At 41.3% G+C, this 21000-nt stretch overlaps 1 protein-coding gene across 2 annotated transcripts in view; it reads left to right on the top strand.

Annotated features, from left to right (window-relative positions):
• Nucleotides 1-13989, top strand: part of MTHFD1L (methylenetetrahydrofolate dehydrogenase (NADP+ dependent) 1 like) — a 240469-nt gene extending 226480 nt beyond the window's left edge. For both annotated transcript variants that reach the window (XM_054023202.1, XM_054023203.1), the window contains exons 27-28: nt 3316-3424; nt 9141-13989. In XM_054023202.1, the coding sequence (XP_053879177.1) occupies nt 3316-3405 (90 nt within the window). In that variant the 3' untranslated portion in view covers nt 3406-3424; nt 9141-13989. The remainder of the gene's footprint in view (nt 1-3315; nt 3425-9140) is intronic.
• The last annotated feature ends 7011 nt before the right edge of the window (nt 13990-21000 follow it).

The raw sequence follows: 21000 nt of genomic DNA, 5'->3' as shown, positions 1-21000 counted from the left end.
AGCAGGGATTTTAATACAGTTGAAATTACTCCCTTGTGTTGACTTCATTCCTCAGTGTCAGAAGAGTTACAGCCCCCTGCATTAATATTAAAGTGTTTGGAATTCACCCTTCGGAAAATTCAAATGTTTGTTATCTGTTAATGAAAATCATGTTGGTTGTCACTCTGCAAGGAATTAGAAGCACAGGGACTGATGCTCAACTAGTGTAAATCTGCATCACTCCATTGACTTTAGTGGCCTCTGAGTGATTTATACGAGCAGAGAATCTGGCCTATGGTATTAAGTAATTAAAAAAATGTTTGACTTTAATTTAGAATCGGTGATGTTAGGATGTGATGTTTATATAGAGTGAATGAAGACTATCCATGCGGTTGGATGTACATATCTGTAGATCTACTTTACAAGTTATGGGGAACTTGGGAGCTCACTTTCTCTGGGTTATAGCAAGGCCATCTCCAATACAGCCAGAAACCAAAGTCTCAGCGGAGGTGTGAATACATGTAATGTTATAAATTTTATTAAGGCAGTTTCATATCAAGGTAAGTCCTTACATTTGAGAAGTCACAAATGGGAAAAAACCTGCTATCCCAATTAGTGCATCCCCTGCAATTGCAGGATATGATCCCCAAAGAAAAGACAATATCCCAGATTTTAGCCCGGGGTATGTCTGCACTGCAATCTGAGGTGTGATTGCAGCATGGGTAGACACACCCATTCTAGCATGGCTAAAAACAGCAGAGTCAATGTGGTAGCAAGGGCTGAGCCAGCACCCCAGAGATGCTAGATACATACTTGCATTGCTAGTCCACACTGAAGCCTGTCCTGCTGTGTCTACACTGTTATTTTTAGCTGCGCTAGCACAGGTAAAGCTAGTGTCGGTACATCTATCAGCACTGCAGTCATACCTGAGATTGCAGTGTCAACATTCCCCAAGAAGCCAGGCCAACGTAATACATATGTAATTACACAATGCTGTGTTTTGAGTAAGAGCCTCTGTTTAATGCAAACTAGCGGGGTTTCCTATCCCTGTAATGTAATAAAAGACCACAAATGACTAAATTGAAACTATTTTTAAAAAAAAAATAGGAAATGTAATGTCTGAAATTTTTTTTCCCATCAACTGTTGGTCTAGATTAGAAGAAGACCGAATATATCACTAATCCATGTAATATGAACTCCTTTCCCCCTGGGATTAACGCAAGGAGGGAAAGAGGAGTTACTTTATATAATATACATGGGTATTTAAGTTTCTGTGAGGGAGTCTTAAGTGATGTTGTTTCTTTTCCACTATTGTAATAGTAAATCTAAACTAGATTTCAGAGCACAGTTGCAGTGTAAAGCAGTGGGCAATGCTAACTAGATCATTGTACATGCATTAAAACAGGTTGACTTATAGAGCACTAGAAACAACTCCAGTCAGAGGGGGACCAATAAATTTGGCTCTCTGGGGCTAAAATAGCAAGCATATGTTTTCCTTTTCTGAGACCCATCAGCATGGTGCAGTTCTCACTGTGTCCAGAGAAAATGTCATTTCCCTAGCAGATACATACATTTATTTTAAGGAGAGACCCTCAGGGCCAGATTGAATATTGGCTTTAGTGGACCTATGCTGATTTATCCTGGCTGAGATCCTGGTCCTCAAAAGTCTGTACAACTTTTTTTGTTGTTAATAAGATTTTGATGCAAATAGGCTCAACACTTGAGCACATACTTAACTTTAAGCACGTATAGGCTATGTCTCCACTACAAGCCAAGTGTGTGATTTCCCAGCTCCCACAGATATACTCCTGCTAGCTCTCGTCTGAGCTAGCACACTAAAAATAATAGTGTAGCCAGGGTAGCACAGGCAGCAGCATGTCTAGCCACACTGAGTATGTACCCTGAGGGTGTGGGCGGGTTTGTAATCCGGGAAGATAGCCTGTGCACCTTGGCTACACTACAGTTTTTAGTGCTCTAGTTCAGAGTGAGTATGTCTGCACAAGCTGGGAATCGCACCCCAAGCTCATAGTGTAGATGTAGCTTTAGTTAGATTGTAAGCTCCTTGGGACAAGGGCCGTTACTTCATTGCATGTTTGTACAGGGCCATGGTCCATGACCGGGATTAAAATTCTCAAAAATGTTTAAGTGATTTAGGACCCTAAGTCCTATTTTCAAAAGCAATTGAGGAGCATAATGAGATGTAGGGTTCCTAACTGCTTACAACACTTATGAAAATGGGCTGCTAAGTCACTTAGCGATTTTTGAAAGGTGCTACTGCAATACAGATAATAAATAATAGTAGCATAAGTAATCCAGGTGAAACTAGAAGTAGGCAGTATTTGAGACTACTCCCATTATTTAAAGTTAAGCATATGCTGAAGTGCTATCCTGGAGCAGGGCCTTAATTACGAGTAATTAGAAATAATCAAGCTTTTGTGGCTTTATATTTCAGCCAATGTATAAGGATTGGATCTTCTGCTGGAACTGTTACTGCTTTAGTGCATTGTAGCGCTCACTACGGGCTCTATAACTTCTTGGTGCTGGGAACTCTCAGGAAAAATGCATGGAGCCCAAGAGCTGGGAACTCCTAAATGATGAATTAGGAATCACTCATAATTTATTTTAATGAAAATAATTAAAGGGGGGGAGGGATAGCTCAGTGGTTTGAGCATTGGCCTGCTAAACCCAGGTTGTGAGTTCAATCCTTGAGGGGGCCACTTAGGGATCTGGGGCAAAATCAGTACTTGGTCCTGCTAGTGAAGGCAGGGGACTGGACTCAATGACCTTTCAAGGTCCCTTCCAGTTCTAGGAGATAGGATATCTCCATTAATTTATTTATTTTATCTCAGTTCACTCTTGGTGTTAATTAAGTATTCATAGTCATGAAGGTGTTAAGGCTAATTCCTTTGCTGTGTGCTGCTTTCATTCACAAAGACGCACAGTTTAATGTGTGTGTAGCACCAGGGGAATTCATGTAGTATTGCCCTTTGATCTACAAAATTCCTGGTATCATAACTTTAAATGGATAAATACTCAGAGGCACAAAGAAATCCAATGTGTGTCTGCATTTTGTGAAGAAGGTCACTCTTGCGTCTTCCTAGTTTACAACCTTAAACTGTGTAACAGTTTTTATTTTTCACCTTTCCTGTCTCTCATAGGCTCAGATTTAAAAAATAAATTGAAGTAGCAGATGGTTTGACATTTTAAAAAAAATTGCAGCTGTAGTTATGTCCATGAAGAACAATCTAGCCTTTCACTTCATCAAAGGTATATATGCACAGTGTGATTATCCGCATACAGTTGCAGGAGTGTAACTTTATTTTATTGTCCCCACAGATGAGCACCATGCCAGGACTTCCTACAAGGCCTTGCTTCTATGACATTGACCTTGACCCAGACACAGAGCAAGTTAAAGGGTTGTTTTGAGAGAGGTCTCCAAGTTCAGGTGGGTTATGTGTAACAGTGTTTAATGGGCTGTTTTCTTTCTCACTTTACAAAACTACTAATTATTTCCAGGAGTAAGAAATTGGTAGAGGTTTTGTCATTGATGCATCAAGGAATCAATAGTGAGGTTTGGGAAATATTTGTTTCATTATTGCATCATATTGTATCGGTATATGGTAATGGCTGGTACTAAGTCCTCAATTGGTATAAATTGGCTTGGCCCATTGGCTTTAATGGAGCTATGTCAAACTATACCAGGTGAGTATCTGGCCTTCCACAGGGCCAATCAAAAGGGCTTTTATTTTCTGAAATCATCCCTAATAGATGTGTCTAGTCTAACCTCGCATATTGCCTCTGATGGTGATTCCCTTTCACAGGCTGTTTTTGTTGTTACATAGATTTTCCCAATAGTTTTTCCAGAAAAAATTCTGCCCCATCATAATCCCATTATTACTCTTCATTCTGTCCTCTTAAATAGAGATTAATTGATCCCTGCCCTCTCTATCATATGACAATATATTTGAGAGAGACAAGGTGAGTGATGTAATCTCTTTTATTGGACCAACTTCTGTTGGTGAAAGAGAGGATAAGCTTTCAGGCTCCACAGAGCTTTTCCTCAGGTGTAGGAAAGGTTATTAGCATGTCACAGCTACCTGATTACATTTCACAGACCTGAAGAAGAGCTCTGTGGAGCTCAAAAGCTTGTCTCTCTTACCAACAGAAGTTGGTCCAATAAAAGAGATTACCTCACCCACCATGTCTGTCTCATAGCCTGGGACCAATATGGCTACAACACAGCAAACAATATATTTATTGTATGTATTTAAAGACTTTTTTTTCTCTCATTTGTTTTTCTGCACACTTTTCAAATCCAGGTCTTTTCATCTTTCCTACTAATGTGGCTTTTTTGTTACTGTTATTCATTCAGTATATCATACATGGTAACTCTCAGATTCTTCACAGTGACGCTACGTTCTAGCTATTCTTTGCCTGCCCTATATTTAGGATAAATAGGTTTACTTCATTTTAGTATGCCCCAAGTACCCCCAAAAAAGCAAAATTAACTGTTCATTTGCCTATGCTATAAGATAGTATCCTTCAATCTGGTCAGACCAGACTTACATTTTCCTGTGTTCTTTCTATTACAGCAAAAACTGGTTAGACTGAAAGTTAAATGATAGGTTTCGACAATTATCTTCTGTACTAAGTGCCTTTGGCTATTTTACTGCTGTGTAGCTCTATGCATGGTATTTCGTGGTACATACCCTGTTATTTTGGGAGGAATTATTAACACTATAAACTAGATGGGTATTTGCTCAGAAAGTTGCATGTGATCCTCTTTGAACAATCTAAAATGACAGCAGAATCCTAAGGTAAGACCTATACACAGACACACATGCTTTCTTCAGTGAAGTGGTTCAACCAACATGTTTGCTACCTTTAGTCTTGTTAAAGGCCGTCATACCCAAAGGGCAAGAAAGAGTTTTCTTTTTGCTACATATATCTTCAAGAACAATAGTCAGAAAACAAATAAGAAACTCTCCTTCCAACTATAAAGGACTTTGCTCTGGAGTAATATACAAAGTGAAAATATTGAACTTGGTTTTTTAATCAGCTTGGGTATCTTTTGGGGTTGAAAAGGAAATGCCAGTAAATTAAACTCTAATCAGGTTCTTGAGAATCATGTGCATCCCATAATAAGGCTATGAATCTATTGGGGATGGGCTGGTAATATCAACCACATGAGGAGAGAACCCTGTGAGTTTGAGTTCTGAAGACATTTTGACCATAATATGTTGAAAAATATAGGCCTAGATTTTCCAACTTAGGTACCTACAGTTAGGCACCTAAAAAGTGTTCTGATTTTCCGAAATGCTATGGATAGGCTGGTTCCATTAACTCCAATGAAAGCGATGGATGTTCAGCACCTCAGAAAAAGACGGTTACCCTATGAAGTCTTTGTACATCTTCCCTTCACTCCCAAAATGCTGAGATCTGAATAAGAAGTTCATTAGGCTTTCTAGGGACCTGGAAAAAAAAAGTGGTAGAGCTAAAGACAGGGAAATAAGAGAAATGGCAGAATTTAAAACAAAAAAACCCTTCCCCCAATTTTGAACTCTCATTTTTTTTCCCACAACAAATTATATGTGCAATCATAAACTGACTTATATTAGCCTAGTCAAGCATCATTTTCTGAGTTCATTTTTCACCCATGAGAAAGGTCTCGGCACTGAAGCAGTCTGCCCCAAGGGCAGATGGACTGCACAGAGGTATGCGTGGGTGTGTTCATACAATGACAGATACAGTAATTTTCTGTCTGCTTGATTGAAACACTTTTGTTGTGGTCATGGTGTATAAGGTAAATTACAGTAATATTGTATTTTGCCAGCTAAGATGTGGCAATTGTAAAGTATTCAGAGATTAGTCCAAGAACTACAGCTGTTTCATTATAAACACACATGCCTAACTGAGAACAATTGTGCTACCGTGCATTCTGTATCCCACTCAGCACAGTTCTTAACCTCATGAGGCTTTATAAGGATATTCAAGTACGCAAAGTTTTTGCTACTAGAAACAATTCTCTGGTGTGCCTTGCTAAGACTGAGCTAAGCTTTGGACTCCATCAGTCTGCCTTACTTGTCAATACTGTTAATAAAGCTGGTGATAGTTCTTACAAGATTCTGCAGAATAGTACAAGCCACGGTGTGTACTGTGGTGTAGCTTGGTGTTTGTATGAATTTTTAGAGTATATTCTAACCAAAAAATTAATTGAAAAAAAGTCAAGGTTGAAAATGTTTTTCAATCAAATGCAGCCAACACTCAAAAGACAACTTCACACTTTCTTTGCAAAAAGTACCATGCACCATTAAAAAACATCCAAGCCTTTAAAAATCTGGCAACAAGCATTCAAGGGAATCAGCTAATTCCCCACTACTATATAATTCTTCATCACTCATTATTGCCCCACCCAACTTCCACTGCTTAATGAGATACTTCACAGGGAAAAGTTGACACTTATTCCCTAAGCAGAGATTCTACAACAGGTGTCTACCCTCACTACAGAGTTTCTTAGGGAGCCCAGCCAGTGACATTGGGCTAGATAGAGGCAATTGTGCCAGCTGGAGGAACTAAAAGAAGAGCAAGCTGTTGAATTATTTGTGCTCTGGATCTGAAAAGATCTGGGAAAGAGAAGGCTAGAGGGATCCCATGCTATGGATGACAAGAAGCCCTTTTCACTTTGTCTTTTGGTCCAGCTCTCTGAAACTAGATGTATTAGGTGTCTCCTGTATCTACCCTCCTCTTACCAGACTTCCATTCTTTCATTGTCCTCGACTTCTTGTGACCAGGCAAGGCCCCAGCTATCAGTCATGTTTTTGCATTTTACACTTCCTTCCAGGGCTGAGGTGAAGCACGATGCTTTGCAGCATAAAGAACTGATACTGTGACACTTCTTCAGCTTTTCTAAAGAGCTGTTAACCTCGGTCATCTTATGCAAGGCATTGTGAGGTGCATAAAACCCAGAAGGAAGCACAAAACAGGAGACTACAACTGCCTGATGGCAGAGAATAGAAAACTGTTTGCAAGGAGTTTTAGCCTGTATTCATTCAGACATAGTCACCTGGAAAAGATATTCTTGAAATCTCTCATTCTTTTTTCTCCTTTTGTCATTCTTCCCCCTCCCCTTTCTTTCCAAGTTTACCTTTATTCCCCTTCCAGTCTATACCAATCCTGCATTTTAGGCAGCAGGAGTTTGGAGGTCTGTAGAAGAAACTGTCTTTTTGCCACAGGGAAAGGAGAAGCAAGTACATCATGTCACTGCCTAGCAACATCATAAACACACAGTGTGACTGGATCTTGAAGAAGTTTACCTTTTCCCAGCCACGATGGGCTTTTGATATGGGTGGGGACGGAGCATTTTCCTACACTTTAAGTCTCCTTAAGAAAACAGAAGAATCTCTAAAATCTCCATGTATACAAATCCACATTTTTAGAATTATCCCTTTGATTTTACATCCAAATATTACTGTACTGCTAACCTTTACTGATTGTACACTCTCCTTATATTGCTACCCTGGGGAGAGATGGAGAATTAGGGACAAGAACATGTGAGGAAGAAAGATTGTTAAAGCAGGGTATGAGTGAGAAAGAGAGAGACGAACTAAACTGTACTTAGTCTATTATGGTCTTTCTATCTTCCCAGCTTCTGCATGTACTTGTCATGTTTGGGTCTTTTAATTGCCTGCATAACTCCTTGAGAATACATTGTAGAGTCATCTGCTGCCTTTCTTAGTGCATTGTATGCATTAATTACAGCCTGTGTAGCAAAATGTTTCCCAACACATTCCATTCCCAGTTCCCTTCTTTTGTATCTGTTATCCTCTAGAAATTTTACTCCTCAGAAGTTCAGTCATGTCCTATTCAGATTTTTAATGACTCTGGATGAAATCCTAGCCCCACTGCCTGGCAGACCTACCATTGACTTCAATGAGCCAGAGTTTCATCCTCTAAGCCCATTTTAATAACCTTTCCACATAATGATAACCACGGGGACTCTTGACTGTGCCCCTTCTGAACTCTTCACTAGAATCCGTGTAATATGACTCCACAAATATATTTAGTTAAATTTCTAAAAAGCCTACATATCCTTTCACCATGGGCTCACATCTATTTAAATAGAGGAACAGGTAACACAAAGCAAGTCAACAGCAGTCCTCACCCCTTCAACCTGTTAGATTTAACAAATACCCCATCTTCTTTATCCCTATGTACAGTACCTCTCACAATGGGATCCAATTACAAATTGGGGGTGGTAGATGCTACCTCATCAAAAATTATAACACAGTACTTAACTTGTAATCCCACCAGCTGCCTTGTTACATTGCCATAACTGTCTCTTGTGAGTTGTGCTTTATTCTGCTGTTGATACACTCCAGATTTTTGTTTGCCTTCCTAATTGTTGATAGATATTGGGGTTGGGATTGTAATTTTCTATGCACTATTTCCCCCAGATCCGTTTGCTGATGACTTTCTCCCCATATAAACGGATTGAGATTATTCTTAATTAGGCTTCACTACTAGTGAATCATTTGTGTTTTCCTCCTGGAAAGGTGATTAAAAGTTGATCTGAAAACCACAAATGTTGATATTGTTTTAGTTTCTTGATCAGTTCTTGTTGAAAATGCATCTTGTTGGGTTTTTTTTATCACTTTAACAAAAACGTTCCAAAATTCTATGCACCAAGTTTTAAGTCAATGGAACTCTTTATTGCAAAATGTCACCTCTTCAAGAGCCCATAGTAGTGCTAGCATGTATGTGTGTGTGTTTTGTGTTTTACTTTCAATGGATATACAGAAAGGGTTTGTATTAAGTGGAAATACACCTCTACCCCGATATAACGCTGTCCTCAGGAGCCAAAAAATCTTACCACGTTATAGGTGAAACCGCATTATATCGAACTTGCTTTGATCCGCCGGAGTGCACAGCCCTCTCCCCGGAGCACTGCTTTACTGCATTATATCCAAATTCATGTTATATCGGGGTAGAGGTGTATGTTATTTGTAGCACATGGTATAGTTAAATATTTGATCTAATTATGCTCAGGGTAAAAACTTCTACCATTGAAACATTACAGAGCCTCTTGTCATACCTTTTGCTTCTTTATTCCTGTTTCTTCAACCAACGAAAATTATTATTGCAATACTTTTCTTCTTTTCCAGAATTCTGAAAATACAAACTGCTACGTCACTGTTTCCTGCAATAGGAGACGAGTGAATTTGAAATATGCCTGTTATGTGTCTCTGGAGGGATATCAAGATAGACCAAAGAGGAAAAAAATCTACTCTTCCTTCTACCCATTTTTATGACAAAAAAAAAGTTTGTTACAAACTAATTTATTCTTGGTTTAGTGGAGAGAAATTTTTTGCCATGCTTACTATTGCTTGCTTGCATTTCTGAATGTTTGTTTTGTCGATAAAATGGTGTGAACAGAAAGGTGAGATTTTCCACTCCAGGATTTTGTATTCTTTATTTGAGTTGCTAACAAAAGTATTTCCCTTGTCAATGGCCATCTAAAAAATTAACATAAACGGGATTACACGGCCTTACAAAGCCTGTTGCTCTTGAAAGAGTACAGTTCAGCTGCTGGCATTCAGGAGCTGAAACCACACACAAATTAGCTGCACATTTCTGAGTTATCAGCAAGTGTTGCTATGGGCACTGCTGGGGAAGAGCCAAATTTCAAATGAGGGGACTGTTGAAGAATAACAAACAAGACGTTTTTAATACAGAATTTGTATTTCCTCTGTGGGCAAACAGCTTTGAAAAACTTAAAACATAGTGTGTCCCATAGTCATAGGCACTTTTATCTGTCAAAGGTGCTTGTTACCAGTTCTACAGTGTTTTTGGTCTATTTTGTTCAGTATCTCGGCTATAAATCCCAAATGTCAACAAGCTTTGTTTCTTTTAAAAATCAGCTGTCTAAGGAGACAGAAGGAATGTCTGTCTTGTCAGTTTTTTGAAAAATATCAACCTCCAACCTTGTTTCCCAGTGAAGTGGGTTATTGTCATTATTCTAGAGGGTTTTTCTTACAGTGCAAAATTGAGGGTCTGGTGTTGCATTTACAGTCAGCAGGTGGTACTGCCAGTGAAAACTGACCATTCTTTATTTGGGGGTTGCAGTATGCTATCCCCATGCACCAGCCACCCTCTGTAGGGACAGTTGGGTGCTGTAGCATGTCAAAAATCCAAAATGGAGCAGTTCTTTTGACTTTCTTTAAGTGCCCATTGAATGAATCACTGCTACAGAAGGGCAAACTTTCACACGGAACATATTTATCAGGTTACTTTTGAGTATTTCCTTTCTCATTGTTGCTGTTTATTTTCCAAATATGTGCCTGAAAGAAGGGTCTTCCTTCTAATGCACATGTTCCTTTGACCTGATTTATTCAGTGAACTCCTTTGCAATATTTTGGACATTGAAAACACATTATTACAACACCACCTAGTAAAATGGAGAACAGCCCCAAATGTCATGCTACTCAGATAATATATTGTACATCATCAACCAAGTCCACATAATTGTCTCACTAGATGTAAGGGCCAGCTGCTAAAAATGTCTGGTGTCTTATGCAGAAATAATGCTCATATTTAACACTTTAATATGGCCTCATTTAGGTTTCCAGTAGCAAAATGTTGACGCCTTTCAGTTATTTCTGGGCACAAACAAAAGTCCTGAACCTCCAAAAGTCACATTAGTGAGCTCCAGCTGCTCTCTGTCACCCTAGAGTGCATTGCACTAGGACACCACTTCTGCCATGGAGGATCTGGCTGATAAGAACCCTAATAAACCAATGTTTTTAAATGATTTGGTTCATTTTCTCAACACTTCTCTAGTTTGATTATTACATGCAATTTATAATTTAAAAAGGAGATGAAGCCAGTTTTCTACGCTCGTATTCAAGAACTACAAGCTGGTAGGGCTTGGTTTTCAAAAAGAAAGGTACACAATGAAAAAAACAAGCTGTCTGTGTGATGAGGTGCTTATGGTGATGGGGTTGGTTGCTAAAGCAGGGTGTTGCACTTTTGTGGGTCCTTGGGTATATTCAGGCACACTGTTATGGCTTTCTCCTGCTATGCTGGTTTTTCTATATAGTGTGTATCCTGTATGTAGTGAACAGGATACACATGTGTAGTCACAAAAGCAGATCATTCTTGAAACCATGGCGCTTTCATATGACACAGAATTTTGGGCCTCTCAAGATCATGTTTTCCATTTTTAACCATCATACTTAACATATAAAACTGAGTGTGCCTCAGAGCTGAATTGGATATTCATTTAAACAAGTATTCAGCAGATTGCTGAGTAGAATCTCACGCAGTGTGCTTTTAGACCACCACAGTAACTGACTCTTCTTTCTCTGGACTTTTTTTCTGACAGCAATCCAGAATAAAACAGGATTCTGAAAATACACAGAATATTGTATTTTCAAGCTTTTGAAAGTGCTCCTTCTCAGGAAATGCTCATGAACTGGTTCCTTAAAGAGCAACAAAACAATGGGGTCCGGAGAGACAATATATCATTGTCCTTTTAAGATAAAACAGTGAAATAATGACCAGAAATAGTTTATTTCCCAGGTGACATCTTCCAGTGGTGCTCCACCCAGCTTACTCATGTCTATATGTTATAGGCTTGAACAATGTCTCTTTGGTCCTGTTTACATCGCCATTCCCACCATGTTTGGGGACTCCATTACATCACATGGTTCTCTAACCAGTTTTTTTAAAGAGTTTAGTCTTGCAGGGATTGAACCTTGTTTTAACTGTGTACCCTACCTGTGCCAGAGCCTTGGACTCTAGTGAGACAGCAGCATGTACTGGAGGCACAGTTGACATAATGCTCCTTCCAGAGTGCAAGAGTGAAACATATTTTAGCTATGAAGACTACTGTGTTGTAACTTAGACCTCTAGCATGGAGTTACAGTAAAGATGGGACTCTGATGGTTCCAAGGCATTTGACATGTTTTGTTAACAAGGTTCACTTCACAAATTTAGCTTATGCCAGGCTAGACTCTGGGCACTCTGTGATTATACCCATACCAGCTACAATGATGTATAAACAAGGCTGTTACTAGCAAGATTTGAGCCCAGTTTTCCAGACAATTGTGGGCAGAGATTTTTGGTCAGCGATTTTATTAAACTGTCCCCGTAGGCTCAATCTACGCTATGTTTATACCTATATTGTAGTCGAATCCCACAACTCATCTGTATTTGTCGTGTAGACAGGCTCAACACCATCTGCGCAAAAAATATAAATCTACACTTGGGGGATTTCCTAGAGTGGTTGTCGGAAAAACATTCTGCTCCACACTGCTAGCGACAGCCATGTTCTATACGTGGCTCTACCATAGCTAACTCAGTTCTGACCTTAGTGCAGTGTGGATTCGAAGCACTCCTGGTTTTGAAGCATCCACTGCTGTTGACCAGTGAACACTGCATGAGGAATATGAGGCTCTCAGAGTGATAGCATTTAACAAACCACTCCAAACTCCCATTTTATATACACATGGGTCCCCATAGCATGTGTTCCAGGTAAATATTTTTAATTTAGACCATACTGTCTTTCCTCCCTGAACAATATTTCTGGTACTTATTTATCTTACTGCAGCACAAGAGCCAGTGAAGATAGTCAGGAGTTAATGAGGTGCGTGTGATTTTTTGACAGTCATCTGGATAGAGAATTTTTTTTATGCTACAATGTGCTGATGTATTCATCACCAAGAAATCTTTGAGCCGTTTCAGTCATCTTTCATTATTTCCCAGGTTTGCTTTTCCCTACTCAAATATCTGCAAAAATCTTTTGAACTAACCAGTTTCAGCTTCTTCACCTATTTATCCTTTCAAGTTTTAGGGTGAGATGTTCTAAAGTCCTCAGCACTGCCCTCATTCTGGTCCCATTGACATCAGTGGGAGTTTTACCATTGAGTGGGAGCAGTTTCCCAGACTTAAGCCATCACTGAGCTCTTCTGAAAATCCTGCCCTCAGTGTGTTATTTTTCCTTTTGTTTGCTTTATTTCAAATGCCTTCTAGTGGAAAAAAGTATTATGAGTATCATTATTTATATAGTGCTGTAGTTGTAACTGGTGCTTTATGAACGTATAGGAAGATAAAGTCCCTCGCCTGAGGACTTTTCAAACCACATGAGGTTAGCACAGATGCTAACAGATCGTGATTAGGGAGGAAATGTAAGAGAAAGGATTGAAGTTACAGAAGAGAAGGAAGTGAATATTGCTCATTGTAGAGAATCTAATTGTTACGAAATATTACAAGTGACCTGTGTACTATGCCTGCAAATTGCAAAGTATTGTGGAATGTAAGAAGCTTTTAAAACACACTTCACGCTGAGGTATGAGTAGTCATGAACATATTGCTATAAAAGGTTTGGAATCCTTTCACATTGCATAGTATATAGCAATATTTGTGAAGTCTGCAGCTCTTTATAAAAGCTGCAGCAGTCTCAAGAGATAAATCCAGAAAAATATCCTGGGTGGAGAGAGGAAATCAAGGAATGATATACTTTTATAGAGCCTTTTTTGGAAAATTTCGGAGGAGTTCGCAAAAGCGGGAAGCTAGTAGTATTCCTAGGGTACTGGTTTGCAATATGAGGCACAGAGAAGCAACGTGATGTGCTTGGTCACAGTGAGTCAGCTGCAGAACTAGGAATAGAATCCAAGTGACCTGACTCCGTTCTGGGCTGTAACCCCAGACCAGTTTTAGGACATGTTCCATAATCACAATTTTACAAAAAGACGTGAACTATTTTTCTTTGCTTCTTATTTTTTATGTTAGGAGCCGCATGGCAACTTTTGTATTATCATTTATGTCTATAGAACTGCTTTTTTTTTTGTACTCAGCTAATACTTAGGTTTTTACTCCAGCGGTAGCAAATACTGACTGCACAGAAATATGTACAAGCTACTTACAAGTTTTGTTGTATTTTAAAATCCAAAACTCTCAATGGTGTGTACATTTAAAAAAAAAATAAAGTATATACCTCCTTATGTATACCAATGAACAATTTGCAGAAGTGTTTTTTATCCCCTGACAACCTGTGGAACTCATTGCCAGAGGGGATGCTGGGAAGACCAAAAGTATAACTGGGTTCCAAAAAGAATTAGATAAGCTCCTGGAGGGTAAGTCCCTCAATGGCTATTAGCCAAGTGGTCAGGGATGCAACCAAGTTGCAAAACCAGCTTTTCCTTTCCTGACCCTTTTTCTTGATGATGATGTAAGCAGAGTCTGAATGAGCTCTCCCTGACATCTAATGATGAGCTGTGGAAGAGGACTTCATTAGCTAATCTCATTTGCATGGGCACACACCCCTGCCTAGGTGCTCAGCATGAAGGGATTGCTTGCCCAAATGGTCACTTTTGGCTGGTGTGGGATCCCCAGTCTGCTTGGTTTGGGGGCAGGCGTAATAAAGGGAATCAAGGGCAGCATGACTCGAGGACATGAGAACTGTACTTGGCATGTCCCAATTGAGGGAATCACCCACAACTAAAGGGCACTCTCTAGGCAGGGGACATGGGTTCCAAAGCCAAGTGAGTAGAGAGAGGGTAGGGACAGGTAGGTTCTAGTGCCTGGTGGTGTGGGCCCTGCTGAAGGGTCCTAGACACCATTTGACCCTTTCTCTCTCTGTCCAATGTGTAATAACAGAGCTAATTTAGACTCAATTGAGAGTCTTGTTACTTGCTGCAGAGCTGAAATGACTGATACCTAGGTCTAAGTATGACCTGCTTTGGGACAGTGTCTCTGATGTAAGAAACTGCCCAGTATGCGCCAGCCGTGAGGCTCCCCCACTAACAGCTGACATCACTGAGAGCTGTGTTAAATTGTGGGCCCTGAAGACATTTTGGTGACAGGCCAGCAAGGTGGTTGGCAGAGAGGTGTGGTGAGCGGCCAGCGAGTGAGTGGCGAGTGAGTGCCCGAGCTGCAGAGCAAATAAGGTGCCTCCTTACCCCACCTCCACCCAGAGCGGGAGGTGAACTCTGCAGATGCATCTCTGAATTCTGGGGCTGCACTGACCAAGGACAGCAACTCTGAGTGGGGAGCAGAGAAGGGATGGGCACGTGAAAGTGGCTTTTGGGTTGCTGGACCTGAGTGGAAAAGGACTTTGCCCAACTTACTTGGGGGTGGGTCATTTGCTCATGGTTTGTTTGTGAACCCTGTTTGCATGTTTCCCCCAAATAATGCCAAGTTACTTCCCTCCTTTTATTAAAAGTTTTTGCTACACTCAGACTCTGTGCTTGCAAGAGGGGAAGTGTTGCCTCTTGGAGGCGCCCAGCGGGTGGTGTGTAATTGTCCCAGGTCACTGGGTTGAGGCTCGAGCCGGTTTTGTGTTGTATGGTTGAAAAGGAACCCCTAGATACTGAACCCGGCCCTTGTTGCTGCCAACTCTGGAACAATCAGTAAAATGTAGGAATGGAAGGGACCTCAGTAGGTCATCTAGTCCAGTCCCCTGCACTCAAGGCAGGACTCCGTAATAACTAGACCATTTCTCACAGGAATGATAAATAGTTCACTCATAAACCTGCTAGGTTTGTCAAGTGGTTTTCTCCAACCAATCACAGATTAAAAAAGAAGAGACCAGTAGGAGACAGGGAAAGGAAAGCAAGAAAGGAAATAGGTGCTCCTTCTTACAGTAATGGAGTGACTGGTGTCAGCTTTGTGATTCTTTCCTGGGGCAGGCGCTGTCACTAGTAGGTCAGTCAAGTTGGAAGGCTGTATCACAGGTGCGAAGTCAGTTCCTGGACTAAGTTTCCTCCCTCCCTTCTGGTAGCTGCAGCCACATGAGGCAGCATTAGTTGTGTAAACAAAATTCAAATCCAGGATTATTTAGGGTCTGGTGTTTAAGCCCAAGAAATACCAGGCACTGTAGGCATTGCACTTCCTGGGCCCTAACTGAAGCAGAAAACAAAGAGAAGCCAAGAAATGGGAGGACACAAAACAAATAGAGAAAATGAAATCTCCTTCCTGCATTTCTGTCCCCGGAAAAGTACCCAGCCTGTCCAGAGCAATCCTTACCAGAGTTTAATAGTCTTTTTAACCCAAACAATATTCATAAACAAAGTGCCTTGAACACAATCTCAGAACATCTGTACAAAGCCCAGTTCTCATAGCAAAGTTCTCAGCATGCACTGGGCTTTCCTTAGCATAACTTAATTTAAGTGAATTTTTAGGCTTTGCTCGACATTCAAGGATAATAGTCCATAGGCCATAAATCCAATAAGCATTCCATTGTCACAACACTCCCTTGGATACTGCATATTCAGAGCAGTAACTAATCCCCTCTCAATGTTCACTCTAATAAAAAAGTTGTATTGGAAGAGAGTGGTGCACACAAGCATTCATTTTGATTCAAGGCACCTCAGATTTAAATCTAAATCCTAATGAAATAATGGTAGTAACTGGATACAGAGTTGGCAGAAACAGGGAAACACATGCTGATTGGAAACTTTCCCTAACAGAGTCTCTCTTTTCAATTTACTCCACATTATGTTTGCGGGGGGGAATTGGGTGCTCAGCTGCCCTGCTGATCAACTCCTCCCCCTTCCCCAAGTGCCTCCAGCCTGCTGATGGACCCCTTCAAACAGATCCTCCCCCACAGCGCCGCCCACCCGCAGGTGACCAGCTGTTCAATGACATGTAGGAGGTGCTCATGGGGAAAGGGAGGAGCGGGGGCAGGGCGTGCTCAGGGGAGGAGGCAGAAGGGATCAAGAGTGGAGTGGAGTGGAGCAGGGATCACACACCCCCTGGGAAATCACAAAGTCGGTGCCTCTGAATATTAGTATTTAAATACATCCCTCCTAAGTCCACTTGCATATGAAATATTATATAAGAGGGGTTTTTCCATGTCAGATCCATATCATGGCTCTGGTGCAGGCAATATCTGATACTTTATGGAAAAATTATTTTAAATGTTTTAAATCCGTAACCGAGAGAACACTTCTGTCCTGATTTTTGCAACACCTTGTTGGGGAAAATCCCATAGAAAAAAAGAATTGGCATCAAAATTCCTTTCTTAGACATAGATTTTGCTATACATGATGGGAGTGCATCAAATGTGTGATTGTCCATGTTATTTCATGCTTCCTGATCTCTCTCTCAGGGCATGGCTACACTTGCAGATGTAGAGCACTTTGAGTTAAACCAGCCTTCGTAGAGCACAGTAGGGAAAGTGCTGCAATCTTATCACACTGACAGCTCCAAGCGCACTGGTGTGGCCACATTAGCAGCTCTTGCAACGGCCTCAGAGAGCAGTGCATTGCAGTAGTTATCCCAGCATGCAAGTGGCTGCTACGTGCTTTTCAAATGAGCGGGGGTGGGGATGGAGTGTGTTATGTGTTTGTGGGGGGAAGAGAGTGGGTTTTGGGGGGCTGAGAGCATGTCAGGATGCTGTCTTGTAAGTTCAGACAGCAACAGACCCCCCCCTACTGCCTCTCTCATGCACAGCATTCCACAGTAATGGTTGCTTTGTCTCAGAGCAGATAAGCATGCCAGCTGTCAGAAACAGAGCTTTCAAAGGGCATATCGGCATGCCTGCAGTGATTCCAAAACAATGACAAGAGTGGCCACTTGACTTAAAGAGATTATGGGACGTTTCCGGAGGCTGATCAGAGCACAGTAATGCAACACCTTGTTCACACTGACGCCCAGGCGTTTCAGCCAATGTGCACCAAGTGTTAATCTTCTCACCTAGGTGGAGTACCAGGAGCGCTCTAGCCCTGGAGTCAGAGCGTGCTACGTGCCTTACCAGTGTGGACGGTAGTGAGCTAGGGCGCCTGGGGCTGCTTTAATGCGCTGTAACTCGCAACTGTAGCCAAGCCCTCAGGAGTCTCTGGCCAGGTGAGTTTTATAGTCTTTTGTAATGGGTGATCTCCAATAGCCTGTTCAAACAATAGATGTTGCTTTGGAAGGGAGGAGGAGGGAAAACAGCCATGTCTTTGTCTACTTACAGGTAGCTGGGTTAATTCTTTGGGTGTGGCTAGTTTATGTCTCTTGTAGCTGATCAGGATTGTTGAGGTCACCTGTAGGAGTCTATTTGTAACTCTCTGCAAAGTGCCTGAACTTACCTCCCTTCCCCTACATCCAAGTTCCCCAACCCCCTTCTCACAGCGAACTTTACCCACAGTTTTTCCTGCCTCTCCCAAAAACTTTAATGAGCATCTGCATCCAAACTTTCTCGCACCTGCCAAATCCTCTAGTTCTTACCCCACCTCACGTTTGATCCTGACCCCTGTCAGCTGCCAAAACACCACCAACCTCTTGAGACACACCCCACTGCTCCTTCCAATGCCCCACAGCCTCCCATAGTCAGAGCAGCTGAGAGCTCCCCCGGTGGCATAAAGCTCTACAGTATTTTGTCCAGCATCAAGAGTATGCCAGGAACATAGCTGAGGGGGAGGTGAAGCTGGAACACTGCTGCACTTCAGCACTCCTTAGAGGGCATAAGGTCCTCTTGAGGGCTATTACCAGATGACATAAGTTAGAGAAGCCGGGAGATTCCTCTTACTTGCCAGAGAGCACAGGTGATGGACAGCTCAGGTCCTGCATCAAGCACAGCTCTGCATAGGGCTCAAAGACTGAGCCCTAAAATCAAGGAGAGCAAGTGGATTTGAAATGGGAGGCTGGATTTCTTACTTTTCCTCACTCCCCCCACACCACCACTTCATTGAACTCTAAGTATTTTAAATCCAACTTTGTGTGGCACTTTAAGTTCTTAGGTCTGCAGGCAATTTGTCTCTCTTTTTAGTTTTTCACAAAGGGAGACAGTCCTTAAAGCAAAGAAATTTCAACTGAGTTTAAATTTTAGGGGCTGAACTAGAATCCCCAATTGAGGGGATCTTAGAAACACTGAAAGCGCCTTTGGCTTTAGGGCTGAGTTTGGGACTGCTATAACGGAGCAGTGTGATTACACAATGCTTGAGGCCTCAGTGTTTATGTAACAAATCAGTCAAACTAAAATATTTCTACAAGTGTGGTCATAATAGTGTTCCTCTGCCCAATACACTTGAGTGTAATGCATTATACACACACAGCCGTGTGTGAGTAGATATGTATTTGTGCGTGTGTGTGGTTTTCATGTAAAAACTCAAATATTTATTCACCCAGTAAACTTTTTAATTCTCAAGCTTTGAGAAATGTTTGGACAAAGTTCCACTTTGGTAAGCAGCAATACAGTTGGGACCTGCCAGAACAATAAAAGGAATTAACAACATGAGAGTGCAAAACCTTATGGGGCAAACCTTATGGACTTTAAAAGAAATGTAGAAATTGTATATTTTTGTTCCTAAAGCAAAGTGTTAGTGAAGAAAAGGACATTTGACAAATTATCCAAAGCCCATGTAAAACCCATTCCCTATACACCACTCACAAGACGTGCGTTTATAATTATAGGAGGGGAAGGTTGGGCTAAGTATACATGTTCCTGCCTCGGCACAGGGCTAAGTACAAAATGGCCTCTTGAGGTCCCTTCCATCCCTGCATTTCTATGATTCTATACTAATAAAATATTAATTTAAGAAGCTAAATTGTCACCATCTGTTTTTCCATAGTGCAGCACCAACCACATTGTTAACACTAAACAATAATTTATTAGTAATTGCCATTGGAGGTAGATTGCCAGTGCAACAACAAAATGTAAGCTCTTTAGGGAATGGACTGTTTGTTAACTACATGTTTGTACAGCACCTACTACAAAGGAGCCTGGTTCCAAAGTGAGACCTCTGGAAACTACCATAATACAAATAATACATGGTTATTCTCCAGACCAATAGGATTTATTGAAATAGTTCAGTTATATCGTAGATTTCTTTTTAATGTACTTTAAACCAAAATGTTGGTATTTCTCATGGTATGATGCCAAAACCGCCCTTTTCCAAGAAGTTACTTAAACCTGGTCGACATTATACGGTTACGTCGACGTAAGCTGCCTTGTGTCAACCTAGCTGTGGAAGTGTCTTCACTTAAATTTGGCTCCCATTGACATAAGTGCCTCTTTATGCTGCTTTAGTAACACCACCTGTAGGAGCACCATAGAGTCATGGCTCCTGGGGTACAGGGGTGTGGACAGGGTAAGGAGGCCGAGGCTGGGACAAGAGCCGTGGCTGGGCCAGAAGCCATGGGCTGAGGTCAGGGCTGCAACTGGGGGTGGCTCGAGCCCAGGCCAAGAGTGGAGCTGTGGTTGGGGGCCAACACAGGGGAGGGAGGCCAGGAGTAGGGCTGCGGTCAGGGCCGGCAGCTGGAGCCGGGTGTGGCACCATGGCCAAGCCAGGAGCTAGGGTCCAAGGCTGGGGCTGTAACTCGGAGCGGGGCTGGGTGGCACTCCCTCACCGCCTCCCATGGGGGCAGGCCCAGACCCCACCACGCCCTCCAAAATGTTCCTCCGAGACCCCTTAAGGGGCATGCCCCACAGTTTGGGGACCACTGGTATATGGTATGCAGTTAGTTAATATTCATTATTTATGGAACAGTAATTAAAATTTTATAAAAACCGTGACAACATAACTCTCCTTCATAAATTGACCCACTTTAAACTTTGGTTCAACATTCACAGTTCCTAAGGCTAATAGCAACTTTTCACTACATTTCTTGTTAACGAAAATTAAATAAATTGAAAACCGGAAACTATTCAATCCCTGTAAAACAATGGATGATACTCTAAAGGAATTTGTTAACATAATTTAAAGTTCTTAGAGGATAATAAAACTGAATTAAAAAATAGGATGGCTTTATAAGAACAAGTTTTTCTAGACAAATCTGAGCCCTTTTTGGACTGAATTATAACTCCAGTGGATGAAAAGAATGCAGTAGATACATCTTTATTTCAGAAAAGCATTTGACTTAGTGCCTCACCAAATCTTATTAGAAAAACTTCAAGTGGATATGAGCACCTACTGAATCAATGACTTTTAATTAAAGTGCATTGATCAATGACGATGTATTGAATTGAGGAAGTATAAATCTTGAAGGGAGCTTCAGAGATTGGTGTTAGGCTTGCTTTTATTAATGAGTGGGGTAGAA

Source organism: Malaclemys terrapin, chromosome 3 (assembly GCF_027887155.1).
Source record: "Malaclemys terrapin pileata isolate rMalTer1 chromosome 3, rMalTer1.hap1, whole genome shotgun sequence".
NCBI lineage: Eukaryota > Metazoa > Chordata > Testudines > Emydidae > Malaclemys > Malaclemys terrapin.
This window is presented reverse-complemented; position numbering and strand designations above follow the sequence as displayed.